The sequence below is a fragment of the Abrus precatorius genome, unplaced genomic scaffold (assembly GCF_003935025.1).
Source record: "Abrus precatorius isolate BTA unplaced genomic scaffold, Abrus_2018 Scaffold7, whole genome shotgun sequence".
Lineage (NCBI taxonomy): Eukaryota > Viridiplantae > Streptophyta > Magnoliopsida > Fabales > Fabaceae > Abrus > Abrus precatorius.
Window position 1 is genome coordinate 5,842,600 of NW_020874417.1, and position 19,738 is coordinate 5,862,337.

A 19,738-nucleotide genomic window follows, 5' to 3' on the forward strand; every position below is an offset into this window, starting at 1 on the left:
TAAATCACGGTTTATTAACTAGTATATTTAAAATATTAGTTAAAAAATAAACATTTTAAATAATATAGTATACTGTATTAAAATTATATATTTATTACTTTTTTAATTCTGTTTTTAGACACTTGGTTACATTTACCTTAAATCACCTCATTCAACTGTATTTAGATTTGTACAACTAAGTTTTGAAATGTAAAACAGACAGAGCTGAAATTACTTCCTAAACAACTATTGAAAAAATAAGATGGTTGTCTGCAAAATAAATTGTAGTTGTGATGGTTATGGCGGCAGAAGATTAACCTTTTCATAGGGGTGACAACTAGTAAGCTATCTCATTCATTTCTACTCATTTTTTTTTCTTTCTTACCAACAGCTTCTTAGCTACCACAATTGTTCACACAGTCATGCCTCTAAACCCTATTCCTAGTTTCTCATCACCTTTTGTCTAGGTTGTTTTTTTAATACACACAAAATTAAATTTCAATTTTATAATTTACCTTTAAAATTAAATATTTTAAAAAATATTATAATCATAAAATTACAGTATCCTAAAGTATTAACTTTTTATATAACAAGTGAATTAATTTCTTAATGTTAAATATAACTTTTATCTCTATAAAATGTATATATTTTAATTTATTTTATAGTATATTTTATATAAAGTTGATTTTTAAGTAATTTAACATGTGCAACATTAATTATCACTGTTGAATGTGTTATTAAGTAACGATATTGGAGTACTAATGCAAATATCACCAGACTAGCCCGTCATTAGGAAAAAAAAAAGGTAGAAAATAGAAAGACTTATTTTATTTTCGAATGTCTAAAAGTTAACATTAAATATATCTCTTCGTATTTTATAGTATATTTTAAAGATATGTATGTATAGAAAAAGAAATAAAATTAATTATTAAATATCAATATTAATTTTTAATAGTCCAAACAATAAAATTGTATATTTCAATATCCATTTTGTCATCCATATGAAAAACCTTAAAAAGTGACAACCTTTAAAGGTTGACCTTTAAAATTTGATGCCCTTAATTACATAGTCTCTTCTTACTCTACCCTATATTTTCTCAAACTCGAAGCAATAGGTGCCCTAAATCAGTGTCCCATCTTGGAGCTAAATGAAGACTTTTGCATCACTCACTATTCATGTATCCCCTTCAATACTTGCTTTCCATTATTTCAAACCTGCCACTACAGCCACCTTCAATTGTTTCAAAGACAACGTAGTTTGTGAATTATAGTTTTCATGTTCTTGCGACATTTTTTTTTTTGGGTACGATTTGAAATCATGGGATACTAACTAATTATATTATGTCATGTGTATAAATTTATAATTTATAAGAAAAACTAATATATAATATAATGTCAGTCGCTAAACACTTGATCCTAAATTATCCAATAATCACTTCCTTCCAATGAATTAGTTTTGACCGATAAAAGTAGAGCCTAGACTACAAATGAAACTCGCTAACTAGAGTTATCAATTGTGAATACTTTATTATTTAACAAAGTTTCATTAATGTAAAAGACTAATTGTAAACATTTTAGATTAAATAAAATTAAAGGAGAAGAAAAAAAAAGATCAAATACAAAATTTTAATATAACAAAATAAGTATAAGTAAAAATTTAAATATAATTCTTTTTACATTTTAGCAAATTTTTTGTTTTAATCTCTTTTAAATAATTTTTTTAGTTTCTACTTTTTTTTATTTTTTAGTTTCTAACGATGATTAGTCCAAATACAATTTTTTATTTGATTACATAAACATTACAGATTAAAATAAAAATTTATTAAAAAATAAAGAATAAAATAAAAATTATTTGAATTGATTAAAATTAAAAATTTGTGTGAAGAAAAAATATATTTAAACTTAAAATAAATTTAAAATCTTTTTTCTTTGTCATATTTAACTAATGACGTAACATTTTATTAATCGTGTTAATATCACGTTATAACTTATGCGTAAATATTTAATTGTAAGAATTGATTTTGCACACGCTAATATAATAAAGAACTAAATTTAAAAAATAAATAAAAATTTGAAATTTTATAGTAAAACAATTCAATCCTTTAATATATAGTGTGTAAATTTTAAATAACTTATAGTAAAATAAGTAAGAAATTGACAACAAAAAAAAAGAGAGTAAAATTTAAAATACTTAATCATATCTAGATTCTTAAGTTGTAAGCTAAAAAATTGCATTCATCTAAACGATTTATATTCGTAAAATTGTGTTTAAATTTTTATTTCCCTAGAAAATAGTTTTTATGGTTAAATCTCAATGTATATCCTTAGTTATGTTTTATATTATATATATCGATTAACAAATATATTAATGAAGTAACATAATTATTAATACGTTATTTTATTAAAAAAATATTAATATATTCTTAGTGTATGTGGATTAAATGATAAACCCCCAATTGGAGTATCTTACTTTTGGTAATGGCTGTTGCGTCTCTTAAATGACATTGAGTGACACATAACACAAACTAATCAAAAGAAAGATAGAAAAGGGGATTCATACATAAATTCGTCACATGGAAAGATTGGAGAGAAAACACATGAAATTACGGATCTGGATCCTCTACAGTTTTGATAGACATTGCACTTTGCGGTGCATTTTTTATATAAGTAAATTTAACAAAAAGTGATTTTTGCTTAAGCTAAAAAAATTAGCTTAAGATTTAATAAAAGAAATAATTTTTGTTTAAGCCAAAAAATTCACTTAAGCTAAAATTGTTAAAAATTTCAAAATTTTATCTCCTTCCTCTGTAAGCTGTAGAAAATTCGAAAAACTTTTGTTTCTGACTAATGACTATCTAATTACCAAAGACTCTTACATATTTTATCCCACTAAATATTTCAAATGTATTGTCTAGTATACTATTTGTGCTAAATGATAAGTTTATAATTTGGCTATATTTTACGACCATGTATTTATATCTAACCCTTACTTTATTAAGATTTTACACAAATTTATATATTGTTTGTGCAGTTTGATAGAAAAGAGGCGAAAGTGAGTTTTGGTGCATTTTGGGCCTAAATGGATGGGGTTAAAAGCCTCACAGAAATAAGCACGTCAAGCATAGCATGGAGGTGCTTCGACTTAATGTACGGCCGTGCTGCATTGTGTGAACGACCGTGCTCATTTGCAGAACTTCAATCTTAGTCATTTCAAAAGGAGTTAAAATTCTATAAATAGGGGGAGAGAGGATCGTCAGAGCATCTATTTTTGGATACCAGCTTACACACAACCTCAGTCTTTCAAGTTTTCAATTATTTTTCGCCTCTCTTACACGGATTCTCAGCATACTCTTGGCATAAACTTGCTTCAAGTGACCATACTTGAAGACTGAAGATCCGTCTCATTTCTAGTTTGTTATATCTTTTCATTATGGATATGTTATTGATTGTTTTAGCTCTTTCTTTCTACATGAGTAACTAAATCCATAGCTAGGGCTATGGAGATTATTGTTTATGATTTTATGAGATTTTGATGTTTGAATCTTAATTCGAATTATGTTTCTTGATTAGAATTTATCCTATCGCTTCTCACTCTTAACCCTCATTAATTACATCGTCAGAAGATCGTACCTCGATTAATTAATAGGTTTATAGGATAAATAGAGATGAAAGATTAGGTAGACTAAATCAATCTTCCTCTTCCAATCGTTATTGAATTAACAAATTCATAGGTTCCTTAGACTTTCTTTAAATTGCTAACTTGCATGACTATTGGGGATATTAACTTAGAGAAAAGAATATTAATATTGCATGACCAGTGAATATTAATAGTATTCGTATGAATGATTAGTAATCACAAGGAATTCGGGTTTAGATCTAAAACAGCAAAATAAGATAAATGATTGAATGAGAACACTCATACGCCCTAGGTTTTTATCTGATAAGTGTAACCAAGACATACTTTATGTTCCTTTCTCTTAATTTTATAATTAATTTTATAAATTCGTGTTTTTAATTAATCTCGTATCTTTTAAGCTTAAATAATTGAATTAGAAAAATTTTAGTAATTGGAAATTAATTCTTGTGGGACGATATTTCGGGAACTTAATTTAAGAACCCTGTATTAATTTTATTTTTTGATGGATACACTTACCCTCCAAACACTAAACATTAGTGAGGTAGAACCATTTGAAATCAAGTTAAACAATTGAGAATGGTAATAAAAATTATAGGAATGATAATTTTCAGAAATTGATTGATAAATAGTTGCATTATTACATATTTTAAAATACTTAAGTTTTTGTATTATGACCATAAAGTGTGACCACATGATCTTACACAAATATTTTTAAATGTATTGTCTAGTGTGTTACTTGTGCTAAACATTAGTGAGGTAGAACCATTTAAAATCAAGTTAAATTATTGAGAATGATGATAAGGATTATATGAATGGTAACTTTGAGAAATTAGTTGAGAAATAGTTGTGATATTACATATTTTGAAACATTTAAGTTTTTGTTATATGATCATAAAGTATGACTACATGATCTTGCACAAATATTTCTCAACTTTTATGTAATTTAAAGAGAAAGGAGATGAAGTTTTGAAATTTTTTGCAATTTTAGCTTAAACGAAAATTACTTTTTTTACTAAATTCGCTTAAACTAATTTTTTTAGCTTAAATCAAAATCACTTTTTGTTAAATTTACTTAAGGGAAACAAAATTTGCTTAAGCAAAAATGTATTGTATGGCGCAGTTTATGCTAAAATTGCAAAAGATTCACATCCTGAAATCATCGGTACGACTTTAGTTTTACGAGAAACCTATTTCAATGTCACTAGCTTTTTGGTTTAAAAAATATTTTTATTTTAGTTTTTACATTTAATTTTAATTATAAAACTATTATTTTATTTTTTGTTTTAAAAATTTATACATAAAAGTAAAAATAAAAAATTATTTTTTATATTTTTTGTATAAATTTCTAAAAACAGAACAAAAATAAATTGATATATTTATAATTAAAAGTAAAAATAAATAATTAAAAATTTCCAAAATCAAACTCTCCCTTTAAAGCATCTTAATGTTCAAACTCAAATTATATAAGAAAAAAAAAATCAACTAGTAGCTCTACTATTAAGTCGGTGACACTGACTTTATCAAGCTAAATACCTCAGGCCACCGAAATCAGATTTAACAAGTACATTTATTTATTTTTATTTCATTATATTACTTTTCCCATTTTTTTAAAAATGTTTAATATTGGAGAGGTTCCTTCTAAAAATGTTTAGTCATGTGATTGAATTTTTTTAAAATCCAGTTTATTTTAATTATCACGTTCATTATAACATCTAAAAAGCATGATAATTGTGACAATTAAAAGAATTATCAATATTAGTTAATTTAAAAAAATAATAGAGAAACTTAGAAAGATAACACTATTAAAACATAACTGTAAATAACACATAACAGCGTAATCCTCATTAGTTCACAAAAAGAAATTGCGTTGAAAACTTTATGTTGACTTTCAAATAAATAAATAAAGGTGTTGAATTAGAATCTTGAATATGCAACTACGATAACATTCAATAAGAGAATTTTATTTTCTATAAATAACTTTATCTAACTTAAATAAAATTGTCTCATGTAAAAAATATTTATAATTTAAATAAATAATAATAATAATAATAAATTGTTATTTTTTTATTAGCTAAGCAGTAGACAATGATAGTATATATAAAAGAATTTATCTTTAAAATTATATATATATATGACAAAATCTTCTTACACCATTGTAAGTTTAAAAATTCTTGCACTATATTTAAACTTTTCATTTAACTTATATCTAATGAGTTATAATTTATTACTTCACTAACCGCTAGATGAAAGTTAAATAAAAAATTTAAATTAAGTGTAAGAATTTTTAAATTTATTACACTGGTGTGAGAAGATACTTTATATATATCCAATATTAAATAACCATTAGAATAATAATATAAATTTAACTCAACTAATCTAATATAGTCTGACTATAAAATTTGATTCGTAACCCAACTTAAAATTCATTTTTAATAAAATCTAAACATAAGAATTAATGTCTATATCATATAAACTTAATTAAATTTAATTCGAACCAAATCAAATATAATTTAATAATTCTAAAAAAAACATGTCATTGGTATTAAAGTCCTTGTACATGGCCTAATTTTATCTACCCTTACCTCCTTCCTCCTTTACCTTTCTCTCTATAAATAAGGGCAATTGATGCCTCTCTTAGTGCACAATCTCCCGTTCTCTCTTCATATATTGTTTTATGATTTATTCTAATGGCTCTCACAAATTGCCTCACCGTTATAGTAGTTTGCTTCCTTTGTAGTGTGATATGTAACGACGGCGTTGAAGCGTTTCATGACATATACCCAAATCTTCAATCCATTTCAGTGCGTTCTGTGAGCAAACTTCATAGAACTGGATACCATTTTCAACCTCGCAGGAACTGGATCAACGGTAACGTTTTGAGTTCCTTGTTCATGCACCTTTTCTCTCTCCCTACGATGTATTTTTAAGTGCAATTTTCTTTTGTGATTCCTGTTTTTTTTTTTTTTTTTTTTCTAGTTTGTTATTCGCTACTCCCTTTATGTTTTATTCAAGTACTTTTTATTTGTCATAGATTATTTAAAAATATGTTAACTTCAACCCTTAAAAATTGAGCTTGAATACATAATAATATTAACATGTTACTAAAAAATAAATAATTTAATTACAGTTTTATAACTTTAATATAATGAATATATTTTTTAATAAAAATTTATTATTTTTAAATATTTAAACTCAGACTTAAAAACTAAGTTAACAAAATTCAATTATTAAATCACTTTAAAATAAGAAATTACAAAATACTTTTTTAACCATACTTTACCAAATAACTTTAAATTTTGTTATTATAATAACTTCAATATTTTCAATGTGATGATTTTAATAAAACTAATTTGTTTTATCATAAAGATAATATATATATATATATATATATATATATAAATTTATTACTTTATTAGCGGTTAGATTTAAATTAAATAAAATATTTAAATTAAGTGTAAGTGTTATGTATATATATTGAAGTAGTTTCCCTCATAATAATGTCGACATTATAATATTGAGATGGGTGTTCAGCAGTATTCCTGGGTATCTACCTTCATACTATTCAGTAAGGTATTCAAATTTGAACTCGCACAAAATAAATAAAGATAAAGAAACGAGTTATGAAATCTTGGCAAAATTAACATTATAACTCTCTTAATTTGCTTTTGAACACCACATCCATTCTTGGTTTGAGAACGCTGTGTCATTAACCCAAATTTTGTTGAGTATTAACAATAAAAAAGTTTGGGACATGAAAGCTTGAGTACGTAAATAAAATTTATTTTGTATACATATCATCAAATGACACGTTATCACATTATTTAATGAAAATAATAATAACATGAGTTGTCCAATTCTAAAATATCGTTCGTAAAGTTACGCAAAAAGGATTTTGTTAATTTAGCAATGTAGGACACTTATAATTGGATGAAAATTATATACATGAGCCCAAGCTTATTCCTTTTGCATGACCTTCTAGTTGACTCCACAATCATGCAAGCCGAACTCGTTCTACAGGGCATCAAGCTAAAACTTGTGTTTTAGTGCTGTGTAGATTTGAGAATCTGGCTTGGCATGATCTGTGTTTTTCATGGAATAGTTTTTCATCTTTATTCTCCGTAGGATTGTAGTGGCATATCAGACTTTGTTGGAAAAACGAAGATAGTGACATTGATATGATTTTTACACTAAGTCAGGTGCTTGAATATATATGCCAAAAATGAAAAAGTAAAGGTTACGGAAGTTACCTTTTTATATAACTACAAAGATGTCATTGTAAGAAGAGGAAAATATAACCCAAGTTATGCTATATTATATTTTACTATGACTTTTACTATTAAAAATTAAAATCATATACATCATAGCATATTTTGATTTTGATTTTGATTTTGATTTTTTTTACCTTTTTCATATGTATGTATATTACAAGTGCATCTTAAGTATAAAAAGACACCTTCAAGATATTTCTTTTAGTGATACTAAAAAACATTACTCATCTTTTAATATTATTGCTCGCACTTAATTAGTGCGCATGTACCTTTTTCTATCATGTACATTTTTGTGCTAAAATATGAATGATCGGTCAGTAATTATGAACCCTGTAACTCGAAGATTTGAGAGTGGCCAATATGTTCCAAACTGCAATGCTGAGAAATGAGAGTGGTCTATCCCACCCTACTCCTATCAAATTGTTGGAACCTTCTTGTCTTTAGTTCCATAGCCTCCACGTTGCCAATGTTTTTGGGAGTCATGGAACACTCACACACATGGAGATGAAGGACTAACTTGCATTAATATGGAAAATACCAGCATATGCTTTATCTATGAATTGGCTGAATATGTCATATAACTTGCTTCACAAACATATATTGGTCACTTTTAATCTTACCTCAGTCTTACCATTTACGGTCATGAACTTGTTTGCTGTTCTTCCATATTCTTCTAAGCCACATGGAAGTGGATACAAATTAACGTGCTGAGTTTAGACGGTTCAGAGCACATGCAGTGCCATTTCTTAGTGAGAAACGTAACGGAAACGGTACATGTTCACAGTTTGTAGCATATTTTGACTCGCGTTTACAAGTCGTCGTTTATGCATAAATCAACTTTTTCAGGGCTTCAGCCCTTCCAAGTACAATTGAAACGCATACTTGTTCTTCTTTAACTTAAATTATTTGCTTATTCAAAATGTTCTACCTTTTGATTTGTTCTGATCATGTTACTAGCAACCCTTTTGGTGTATAAAAAAATCAGATTGTTTTATTGTTTACAAATACAACTTTACCTTATGTAAATAAGTGTTTATTCAGTTTAAAAAATATTTTTATTTAAAATAATAAAAAATGAAATTATTTGCATTTTTAAATTTTATTTTATTTTCAATCTTTTAAATATAATTTTTTAAAATAAAAAAAATAGAAAATGACATTTTTATAATTATTTAGAAAAATAATAAGTAAAACTGATTAAAAAACATTTTTGAAACATTATTTTTAAGAAAATATTAATTTTTTAATTTAATAAAAATTTTATTTTTATTACAAAAATATTTTTTAAATTATTTTCACTATTATATTTAAAAATATTTAAAAACATATATAAAACAAAGCTATGATAATATTTTTATAATTAAAAAATTATTTTTTCAATTCCACTAATTTTTTTTTTTCATTTTCCTTACTGTGATAAAATATAATCATTAAGGGGTTTATTTGTTGTTGATGAGCAGAAAATGAATTCAATAGTATATAATACACCTTCCAATTAACAAGTGGTTATTTGATATCCAGTTTTATATCAAATTAATATGTGTTATCTTTTAATGTTGACTGAAATTAACAATTAAATTTGACATAAAGTTTGCAAGTACACATAACTATACATATAACAAACATTCAGCTGTAAAAATCTAATCTTCTAATTTATAGATCTATTGATATAACCCTTTTAAATACGACTCCCATGCACGTTAGAGAGTAAAGAGTGAAATTCTAACCATTAACTAATAAAGTTTGCTGATTTAATTAGCTTTTAAAGTGAAGAATTAATCATCACTAATTTTAAAATTAATATATTAATTGACATTATCACGCACATGTATAATTAAATATAAAATTTTTACCGTCTTAATTTTATCTTCTAAAATGCACTGGCCAAATATATCTTTACAATAGAATTAGGAGGTAGCAAATTAATTCTTAAGAACTTGGTAATGCTAAACATTGTGCTTATTTCCATTAAAATTCATAACTAACGTTTTCCTTCATGATGAAGAGCTAATATTTTTTGCTTTCTGATTCCTTCATGATATCTGATCGCGGTGTAACGTACACTTGCATTGATCGATCATTACACATGCAGATCCAAATGGTGAGTGAGTTATTTCTTACAGTTGACTTTGATTTTTTTCCCTTTTTCATTTTCTTTCCACTTTTTAATGACCAATATTTACTGATGCCTTACTCTTGTACCATGCATGCAATAACTCCCTTCAATGCTAACACCTCAGCTCCCATGTACTACAATGGAATCTATCATATATTTTACCAATACAACCCAAAAGGAGCAGTTTGGGGTAACATTGTGTGGGGTCACTCAGTATCGAAGGACCTCATCAATTGGAAAGAACTTGAAACCGCCCTTTACCCATCCAAACCCTTTGACAAATACGGGTGCTGGTCCGGGTCGGTCACTATACTGCCGGGTAAAGGACCCGTGATCCTATACACTGGAGTTGTTGACAAGCATATGAATGAAGTCCAATGCTATGCCATACCCGAGGATGCATCCGACCCGTTTTTAAGAAAATGGGTTAAGCCCAATGCCTTTAATCCAATTGTGGTGGCAAAACCCGGCATGAATGCTAGCGCGTTTCGCGACCCAACCACCGCATGGTGGAGCAAGGATGGTAATTGGAGGATGTTAATTGGCGGTAAAAGGAAAAATAGAGGAGTGGCCCTTTTGTATAAAAGCAAGGATTTTTTGAATTGGATCCAAGCAAAGCACCCGATCCACTCAGCTCCATCAACGGGTTTGTGGGAGTGTCCGGATTTTTACCCGGTTTCTTTGAAAGGAAAATATGGGTTGGACACGTCTGTGATTGGGAATAGTGTTAAGCATGTTCTCAAGAATAGCCTTGATTTGACAAGGTATGATTATTATACGGTTGGAACGTACCTTAGCAATAAGGATAGGTATATCCCGGATAACACTTCTGAGGATGGTTGGGGTGGCCTTAGATATGATTATGGCAATTTTTATGCTTCCAAGTCATTCTTTGACCCAAGCAAGAATCGGAGGATTGTGTGGGCCTGGGCAAACGAATCAGATTCCAAAGAGGACGATGTTAAGAAAGGATGGGCAGGAATTCTGGTAATTTATTATGTGCATGGAATTAAATTTGTGTTACCATAATATGAAGTTCAATTTTACCTTTATTTCTATTTCCTAGTAATTGCTTAATACATTTTTTTAACATCATAACTGGGATGCGTTATATCAATGACACTTCTTTTCTCTTCAAAGTTTACTTATTCTATGTCTAAATTTCTAGGCAATTCCGAGAACCGTTTGGCTTGATTCAAGTGGGAGACAGTTGGTGCAATGGCCTGTTAAAGAATTAAACAGTCTTAGAGAGAAAGAAGTGAGAATGAGCAACCAAAAGCTTAAGAAAGGAGATTATGTTGAAGTTAAAGGGATTACCGCTGCCCAGGTCAGCTTAATAACTAATGTGTAACTTCAACTTCCAGTAATTATTATGAGGTATCCATCATATGGGATAATAATAACCTCATCTTAAGTGAACTAGTGAAATTAAGACATTATATTAATTTTTTATAGACAAAATTCATTAGTCTACCTAAAATGAGGTAAGTTAGAAATAGGCATCATAATACAGATTAAAATGACATGCACATAATATCAATATATTATTGCAGGCTGATGTGGAAGTTGTCTTCTCATTCTCAAGCTTGGACAAGGCAGAAACATTTGATCCAAGGTGGGTGAATGCACAGGATCTGTGTGCACAAAAGGGTTCAAAGGTTCAAGGTGGGGTTGGGCCATTTGGGCTTTTGACATTGGCTTCAGAAAAATTGGAGGAATTTACTCCTGTGTTCTTCAGAATTTTCAAAGCTCCAAACAAGCACGTGGTTCTCATGTGCTCCGATGCAAGAAGGTTTGTCGACAAACTAGAAATGCTTTCTCGAATCTTTGCATATGTTTTCTAACTTTAATTTTGCACTTGTCAATAGTTCTTCTTTGAAGAGAGAATTGTACAAGCCATCATTTGCAGGCTTTGTAGACGTGGATTTAACCAATAAGAAACTTTCTCTTAGGAGTTTGGTAAGTGCAAAATGACACTCCCCCATTTGGTGGCATTTTTTTTCTTTATTAAAGTTGTTACGACTTATTGTAAGCAATTAAAAAATTATTTATTTTAATAAAAAATATTTTTAATTACTTCAAACAAGTTAATATTAATAAAACCCTATAACTAATACATATTTATGAGCTCCAAGCACCACCGTATGCTATATAATTAATTTACAAGTTTTGTTTATTTCAGCTTAAAAATATATAAAAATATAATAAATATTTATTTTTCAATAAAATTGTAATATTATTAGTTGTTTAAAATTTGGTATTCATATTTTCTCTGTAATGGCAGATTGATAACTCCGTAGTGGAGAGTTTTGGAGCCGGAGGAAAAACAAACATCTTGTCTAGGGTTTATCCAACGCTAGCAGTGAAGAAGAAAGCTCACTTGTTTGTGTTCAACAATGGTAAAGAGCAAATCAAAGTGGAAAAGTTGAAAGCGTGGAGCATGAAATCTGCTCATATAAACTAATTAACCCTACAAATCAATTTGAATAAAGTAGAAAATAACACCTCTTCTCTTATTTTCTACAATAACATGTTAAACTATTAGCCTTCTCTGCTTTTGTCACTAGCACGTGAAGCTACATTGATGTATACTGGTTTTAGTTTCACGTCAACGATATTTTAACGTATGAGCTAGTAATTTTAATAAATTATATATATATAAGTGCAAGAATACATTTTTATATCGCATCATATTAATCTTGGTTCTTGGATTAAGTTTAAAAAATAATTTGAACTTGCGGTTTAAATATATTTAGAAAACATCAAACTGGAATCAGACTCAAGTTCTTTTGGTAAAAAAATGCAACTGACGGAATACAAGGAACAATGTTTTAAGATATATAATAATTCAATATTTCTTAACCAATTTGTTTTGACTCTGCATTGGCTTCTAATTTAAACTTGCAACTCTTTTTTCACAAGCAATTACTCAAGTAATTTTGAACCCTTTAATGATGACCAGATAAAATTTCCCCAAATTAACAACTTTAAATTTTTAATTTCTGACATTATATGTAAAATTTAGGACAAATTACATTTAAACTCTATGACTTAACAATATTTTGCTCGACACTCTTTTCTTTACATTACTTTAACATATTTTTTACTAGTATAACTGCACAAGAAATCAGGAATTATTTGTATAATCAAGGACATATGATGTGATGTTATTACACAAATTAAGTGAGATTTGTTTAGAAAAAAAATATTAAATGGAATTTTGTTAAAGCTCACGAGTTATGACGATAACTTTCCCTAAAATTTATGTAAAATTACAGTCTACTTTCATTGTGATTAATTTATCGTTGTAAACTTGCTATATAGCTTGTAGCAAAAAAAAATGCAAAAGCTTCTAATTAGTTCTACGACAGGGAAATCGATACGGATCTCATTATTTGGTTTACGTACAATTAAGATAATCATTGGTCTTTTTTCTTTTTGTACTGTAAAAACAATTTTACCAGATTTAATTCCTCTAAAGTGATGCATGAAAATAGAGGAAATAAGTATATGTCGTTTATGTAAATTTCAATTTACAAGGTACTTTGATTCAAGCCAATAGTAAATATATATTTTTTATTTTATACATTCTTTCAATTAAAAGTACATTCTTGAATGTTGTAAATCGAGAAAATAAGTATCTGTCTATTGTGATGGGCCTTTTTGTTGACCAAAAAAGGCCCAAAATTTGAGACTAATTAAAAAATTTTAATGACAGCTGTGGGATTTGAACCCACGCCCTTTCGGACCAGAGCCTAAATCTGGCGCCTTAGACCACTCGGCCAAACTGTCTTATGCCTAAATTGTTCCACAAAATTATATATACCATAGTTGTAATGTGAAAGTCACACGAATCAACGAAGAAATTTCACAAGTTTATGAGTTTTCTTTTTCATATGTTACGGTAGGATTTTTAGTAAATGCTGGGAATCCTGATATCTCAATTCTCATTAAAAGTTAGAAGTATGAAATGTATAATTAAGTGATTGCGTTTCTTTTGCGAATCTCACGAAGATGGCAACGGGCAAGTAGAAACCGAATGAATTGCATTTCCAAACAGTGAGGCCAACACTTTCTAAGGACACGAATAGGTTGGTAAAATTGATTTAAAGTAAATTTAATTTAAACTGTTGAATGTAATTAAGATGTGCTTTTAAATTAATCTGAATGTTTATTTTTTATTAAAATGTGAGAGAATTTTCTGTGACTTGAAACTGAACGGAGACATACATTTCTATCAAATTTAGTTGTAGAATGAAAAGGTTGAAATGTAAACTGCTCCAAGGCAGAAGCAAATTTCCATTTAAAAAATAATTACTGAATAGAATGAGCAAAGGACTACAAATCACAAGAAGCAACACTGATGTTAACTGAATGAATTGCCTACACCACACATAAATAACAACTATATTGATTTATATACAAAGAATATTGCCATTATCCACCCGGAGGGAAAGATTAACATCATATCAGTTGATGAATTTAGGACAATTTTTTTGCAGAATAAAATGTTGCCATTTTAGCTTAATTCTTTATATATATATTAATAATAATGCTAAATTTGGAGAAGGGAATTTTCGAGATGGAGTTCATAATTTTAAATACATTTAGAGCAACATCACAAGCTCTCAAATCATGTGAAGAGTTAGTCAAATGGATCAATACGAAGGTCATGTTCACTTGCCATCATCATCCCAGTGCAAAGGCAAGTTGGGCACATAACCTACAAGGCAGGGAAGATAATTAAATAAAGACTACTAATTACAATTAACATTAATCTGCTGCAAAATTATATTCGCAGATGCAACAATATTTATTATGCATCCAAATGAACTCGACTTTTTTTTTTTTTTTAACTTCAAAGGGAGGGAGAATAAGTCAGCGTTTGATGTTACAATAGGTGAATTAATTGGCAACCAAATATATTATACAATCACATATATGTGTTAGGCACTCACAGTTAAAAATAAAAGTTTCAAGTATATATAAGGCTGAAAAAAAGCAAATGAATTAAAAGTGTCACCAGATTGTGTACCTTTCCCGCACCAGAGCAATTTGGACACCTTTTCGTTGTAGGAAAATGCAGAGGTCCTACAGAACCACTAGATACTGAAATACGATCAATTTTCAAGCATACCCCACTCGCAGAACACCGAGCACAGGCTAAGTATCCTGTCAACAGAATTACAAACAAATTTTAAAGGACTCAAAATTCATAACAAGAATTTAACTAATATAATTTTTTAGATTTGGTGACAGATCCTTATTAAGCCATCAAAAATATTTCTGAATGCTTTCCAGTCAAATTCAAGTTAAAAAAATCATCCTGACAATATGTTATCCAGATTGAACAGCAAACTGACTGCATACATATCCAAATGATTAAAATTTAAGGGAAATAATAATATCATAAGTTTCACTCTACTAAACAGAATAAATCCATAATCAATAGAAAGAAAAGAATGAGATATATGAAGATCATGAAGATCTTCAAAGAGTAGGAGCATACCAGATCCATGGCAATACTTGCACCTTTTTTTCTCTTGTTGCTCAACATTGTTAGCCTCAATCAACATCAGTACTGAAATCACACCAACTGCCCCACCTGAAAAGGAGGCCACAATTGGGTCTACCTGGCTGGATTCATGAAGCAAGGTGTAGTCAGGAATCAGAATCAGGTATTGATCAAACAACTCTTCTATTCATCAACAGAACAGTTTCTGCCCAAGTGAAATTGCAAATTAATAAAGCAAACAGATCAAAAGAACAGTATACCTTAGTTGCAAAGGCAAATGCATGCTTCTTATAAAATCTTCATATGAGGTACCACCTAAACCTAATTTTAGCTCCAGCTGCCATTAAAGCAAGAGTCAATACTTGAAATGAATCAAAAGATATATAACTTTCAGCCAAATCAATAATGCTAGAAAGCTACAAAACGACATAAAATGCTATCAAAGTGACTAAAATTACTTTTATAAGATCACTCAATGGTAAAGGTGCAAATCAGGTAATTCAATGCTTTCACTCTCAAGATTGCTCTTTTTATGGAACAACAACTAAGTTTTATCTTACTAAATAAGATTAGCTAGATCGATCACACAACACCATTGAGTTTGGTTAAAAATCAAATTCTTAGAAAATATTATTAATCAATAGATCTTTTTTAATAACTTTTTCTAAAGTTTTTTTTTTTTCGTCTCTCTCTACCTTTTTTACCAAGATAAAAGTAATGTCATTTACTCTCTTCACTAATGTCTCCAATGGTCTTCTTGCACATGACTAAACTATCTTAGATGATTTTTAGTCATCGTTTTCACTAAAGGTGCAATTTCAATATTCTTGCATGTACAATTCTTTTTTATTTTTTTCTTCCTCATGTGACCACTCATTTACTACCATATAGGATAACTATTCATATTATAATACAAAAACTTCCCTTTAAGCTTAATAAAGATTTTACAATCATAAATAATTCTTTACACATTTCTTCACTTTAACCACTCAACTTATATTCTATAAGTAATTTTCATTAATTTCGCCATCATTTTGTAAAATAGATCCCTAAGTACCAACATTTTAACAGTTTTTCTATCAAAGTATCAATATTTTATGAACCAAAACTAAACACGCATTCTTGAATTAACCTCTTTATCTACATTAGTCTAGCCAAATGTGAGGACACTTGTTCATTTAACACTACATCTGAGCACTGATGCAACAACTCTTACTCATTTAACATTGTACTTAAGTCATACAACAAGTTACTTTTGAGTAACAACCTAACCCTAGTACAATATCATCATGCGTAATCCATGTAAAAAGTTTCAACACGTTTTACATTAGTTATTGAAGGCCTAACACAATCAGCCTCCTTTACTCAAGCTTGGACTGACTATGGGATCATTTCATCAAAAGTTACAATTTCAGAAATCTAGGTCTTCTTATACTACATAAATAAACACACCTCATCCCAAGAAGATCCTATACTTTAAAACTTAAAGAGAAGTCGATAGCCACTTATCTTTAATCATTTGCTCTTGGGCAGGAAGTATCTTAAATTCATGTCATTGGCATATCTAAACATGTCCCTAAAACTTAACTTGCTCCCAAAAATACAACTTGTCACAACAAAAGAATATTCCACATTCCACAATCCACAAGGCTTCCTCTGTCCTGGTAGAAGATGAAAAGGAACAGTAATGGAGAACAGAAATAGTTCTCATTTAAAAGATAGAAGTATTTTCCATTTTAATTTTTTTATACAATGTAAAAGGTAGAAGTCATCACTTTCAAATAAAAATCAACATAGAAAGACAGTATTACAGAAGCATTAAAGCATGCACCAAATTATAGTAGGATATTCATCCATAAAAGTATGAGTGGACATTGTAATGGAAGAATAAAACTCAAAGTTCGATGGTGCAACACCACAATTAGAGCCAGTTTAAATAGAATACAATAATCCCTTATAAGGGTAATATCGGATGTCAGAACCCTATAATAATAAATAGAGCCATTCAAGGGATTAAACAATAGAGTTTGATTATCTGCTATAGATTAAAAAAGAATTAAATACATAATGTAATGAAATTACCGTCGGTGCAATAAGCCCACCAAATACAATTATTGCAGATATGAATGATATGCTTGTTAGATAGAGCTTCTTCAAAGTCTTGGGCGTCTACTCCAATAAGAAAAGCATACAGTTAGAGGAGACAAAAATGACAAATGTCTCAGCTTTACTTCAATTGCATCAATCATTTCAAAGGGAAACAAAAGGGTTACTAAGGTACGGACAATATAAAATAAATGAAGCTAAACACTAGTGATTTACAAAAATTTCCTACAAGTGTGAAAAACCTTAGTGTATCATCCTGTTCCAGAACGAAGTGATCGTTTGAGTGTTAAAATGATTAGACTATCTTGTTAATCAGCTTCCTCAATACTTTATTGGAATAATTTGTCACAAAAGAATTCCCAGTACTACGCAATATGTTTCTCTCCTAATTCCACCAATCAACACCAATACCCCTATTATAGAAACAAGGTTTTGAGACCCACCACATAAGGAAGAAAAGGAATTGATGATGGAATATCTGGCATTTCATCTGCTTCCTCCTCTCCCTCGTCACTCTCAGCCTTTTGTACATTTCTTATGCGCTGCTGCACTCGCAATCTCCTCACCTGCCATACTCAATGCTCAGTATTAAATGTATGTCACCATGATTTATCATTTATGGACAAAAATTGACACTATTCCATACAACACCCAGTAAGGTGTGCTGAAGTGCCACTATAAGCTAACCTCTTCCATTAGAAGAAAGATTTTATTGCGCCGGCTCTTTATGTTGTCTTGAATTTCCTGCAGCTGCATCTGAACAAAATCCTGAACCGTCTCTGGCCCCTCAATAATGCAAAAGTTGCTGATACAAAAAAGAGTGTTTTTTGCTCAAACCAATTGCGGAATTTCACATTACAATCAATTTGAAGACACCCAATAGTCAAAATTCAAAGAACATAGTAGCATTTGTTTCAATTCTCTTGTTTTTCAATTAAAAACACACATTCTAGCAAAAACGTGCGATTCAGATTAATTTATACAAAGTCACAATCAAATTTATGATCCAAATTCAATTCTACTCAATTTTAAACGAAATGGGCACTAAATAAGAAACAACGAAATTACAAAGTCCTAGGACTTACAACCTTGGTGTGTTGTCGCCGGGGCCTGCATCCTTTGAAGAAGTGCATGCAGTTATCCATGACGGCAATTGCAAAAGGTTTGTGCCTCTGGAAAAAGTGAATTGTTTGGGGTTTCCTTTGAAGGGGGCACAAAAAATGGAGTTCTTATAGGATGAGGGAAAATGAGGAATGGTGGAGGCCAGGAAATGAGGATAGAGAGAAGAAGTAGTCATTGTTTTGACTTTGAGTTGATAGAATGGAAGAAAGGAAAGTAGTTAATGTGGATTGAGACTTGAGAAGGGCTTATGAATGGTTGAAAGTGGCCCAGTGCATTGGATGATACATCACTAGATTCACTACAAAACCACGTGCAATTGCATGTGATGTACCAATTGCCACCGATAGTTTTCCCTCCCACATTAACTCTTACGATTGATGGATTACCCCTTACGCTTACGCGTTTTAAAAAATGATAACTTGCTAATAAAAAAAAAAAAAAGTAAACATATGCTACACTTTTAATTATTATTATAATTTATTATAAAAATATAAAAAATATTAAATAAAAAATAAAAAAAATAAAATCTACATAAATTTTGTAATCTTTTAAAAAAAATTAGTAAAAAATATAGTTATAACTTTTATAACTTTTACAGAAATAGGGGTTACGACAAAATTACATATGGGACATTTTTCCATAATTTTATTTGTTTATTTTTATTAAATTTTAATTTATTGGATCTATATATATATATATATAATTTTAATATTCTAAACTTAATTTTTATATTTCTATAATTAGTTTTAAAAAATAAACTTTCAATAAAGTAATATATATATATATATATAATATGTATATATTAAAAAGATAAAATAAAAAATACAATAGTATAATACCTATTTAATATTTCTTACTTACATATAAATTTATCTTTATAGTTCTTAATAAAATTCACATCAAAACATAATTTATCCAATTTAATTTTGTATGTTTCATTACTAAAATGATACAATTCTATGAATCAAATATTTGTATATTTATGAATTAAGAAA

The 19,738-nt window shown here is 28.8% G+C and overlaps 2 protein-coding genes and 1 non-coding gene across 3 annotated transcripts; 1 reads left to right on the forward strand and 2 right to left on the reverse strand.

Moving 5' to 3' along the window:
* The first annotated feature begins 6,303 nt into the window (after positions 1-6,303).
* On the forward strand, positions 6,304-12,464 carry LOC113873462 (beta-fructofuranosidase, insoluble isoenzyme 1-like). The gene is made up of 7 exons (XM_027511592.1): positions 6,304-6,484; positions 9,977-9,985; positions 10,125-10,987; positions 11,169-11,327; positions 11,554-11,792; positions 11,869-11,959; positions 12,285-12,464. Exons 1-7 carry the CDS (start codon positions 6,304-6,306, stop codon positions 12,462-12,464), a joined length of 1,722 nt encoding a protein of 573 aa, XP_027367393.1.
* Positions 12,465-13,712: 1,248 nt separating this feature from the next.
* TRNAL-UAG lies at positions 13,713-13,792 on the reverse strand. The gene has a single exon. It is a non-coding gene; the product is annotated as a tRNA-Leu (tRNA).
* Positions 13,793-14,383: 591 nt separating this feature from the next.
* Positions 14,384-19,009, reverse strand: LOC113872728 (protein ORANGE-LIKE, chloroplastic). Its single transcript, XM_027510500.1, has 8 exons — positions 18,710-19,009; positions 18,309-18,426; positions 18,065-18,187; positions 17,598-17,684; positions 15,776-15,852; positions 15,510-15,637; positions 15,036-15,172; positions 14,384-14,723 (listed from the first exon to the last, which is right to left on the reverse strand). Exons 1-8 carry the CDS (start codon positions 18,916-18,918, stop codon positions 14,646-14,648), a joined length of 957 nt encoding a protein of 318 aa, XP_027366301.1. The 5' UTR covers positions 18,919-19,009; the 3' UTR covers positions 14,384-14,645.
* Between the last annotated feature and the right edge of the window lie 729 nt (positions 19,010-19,738).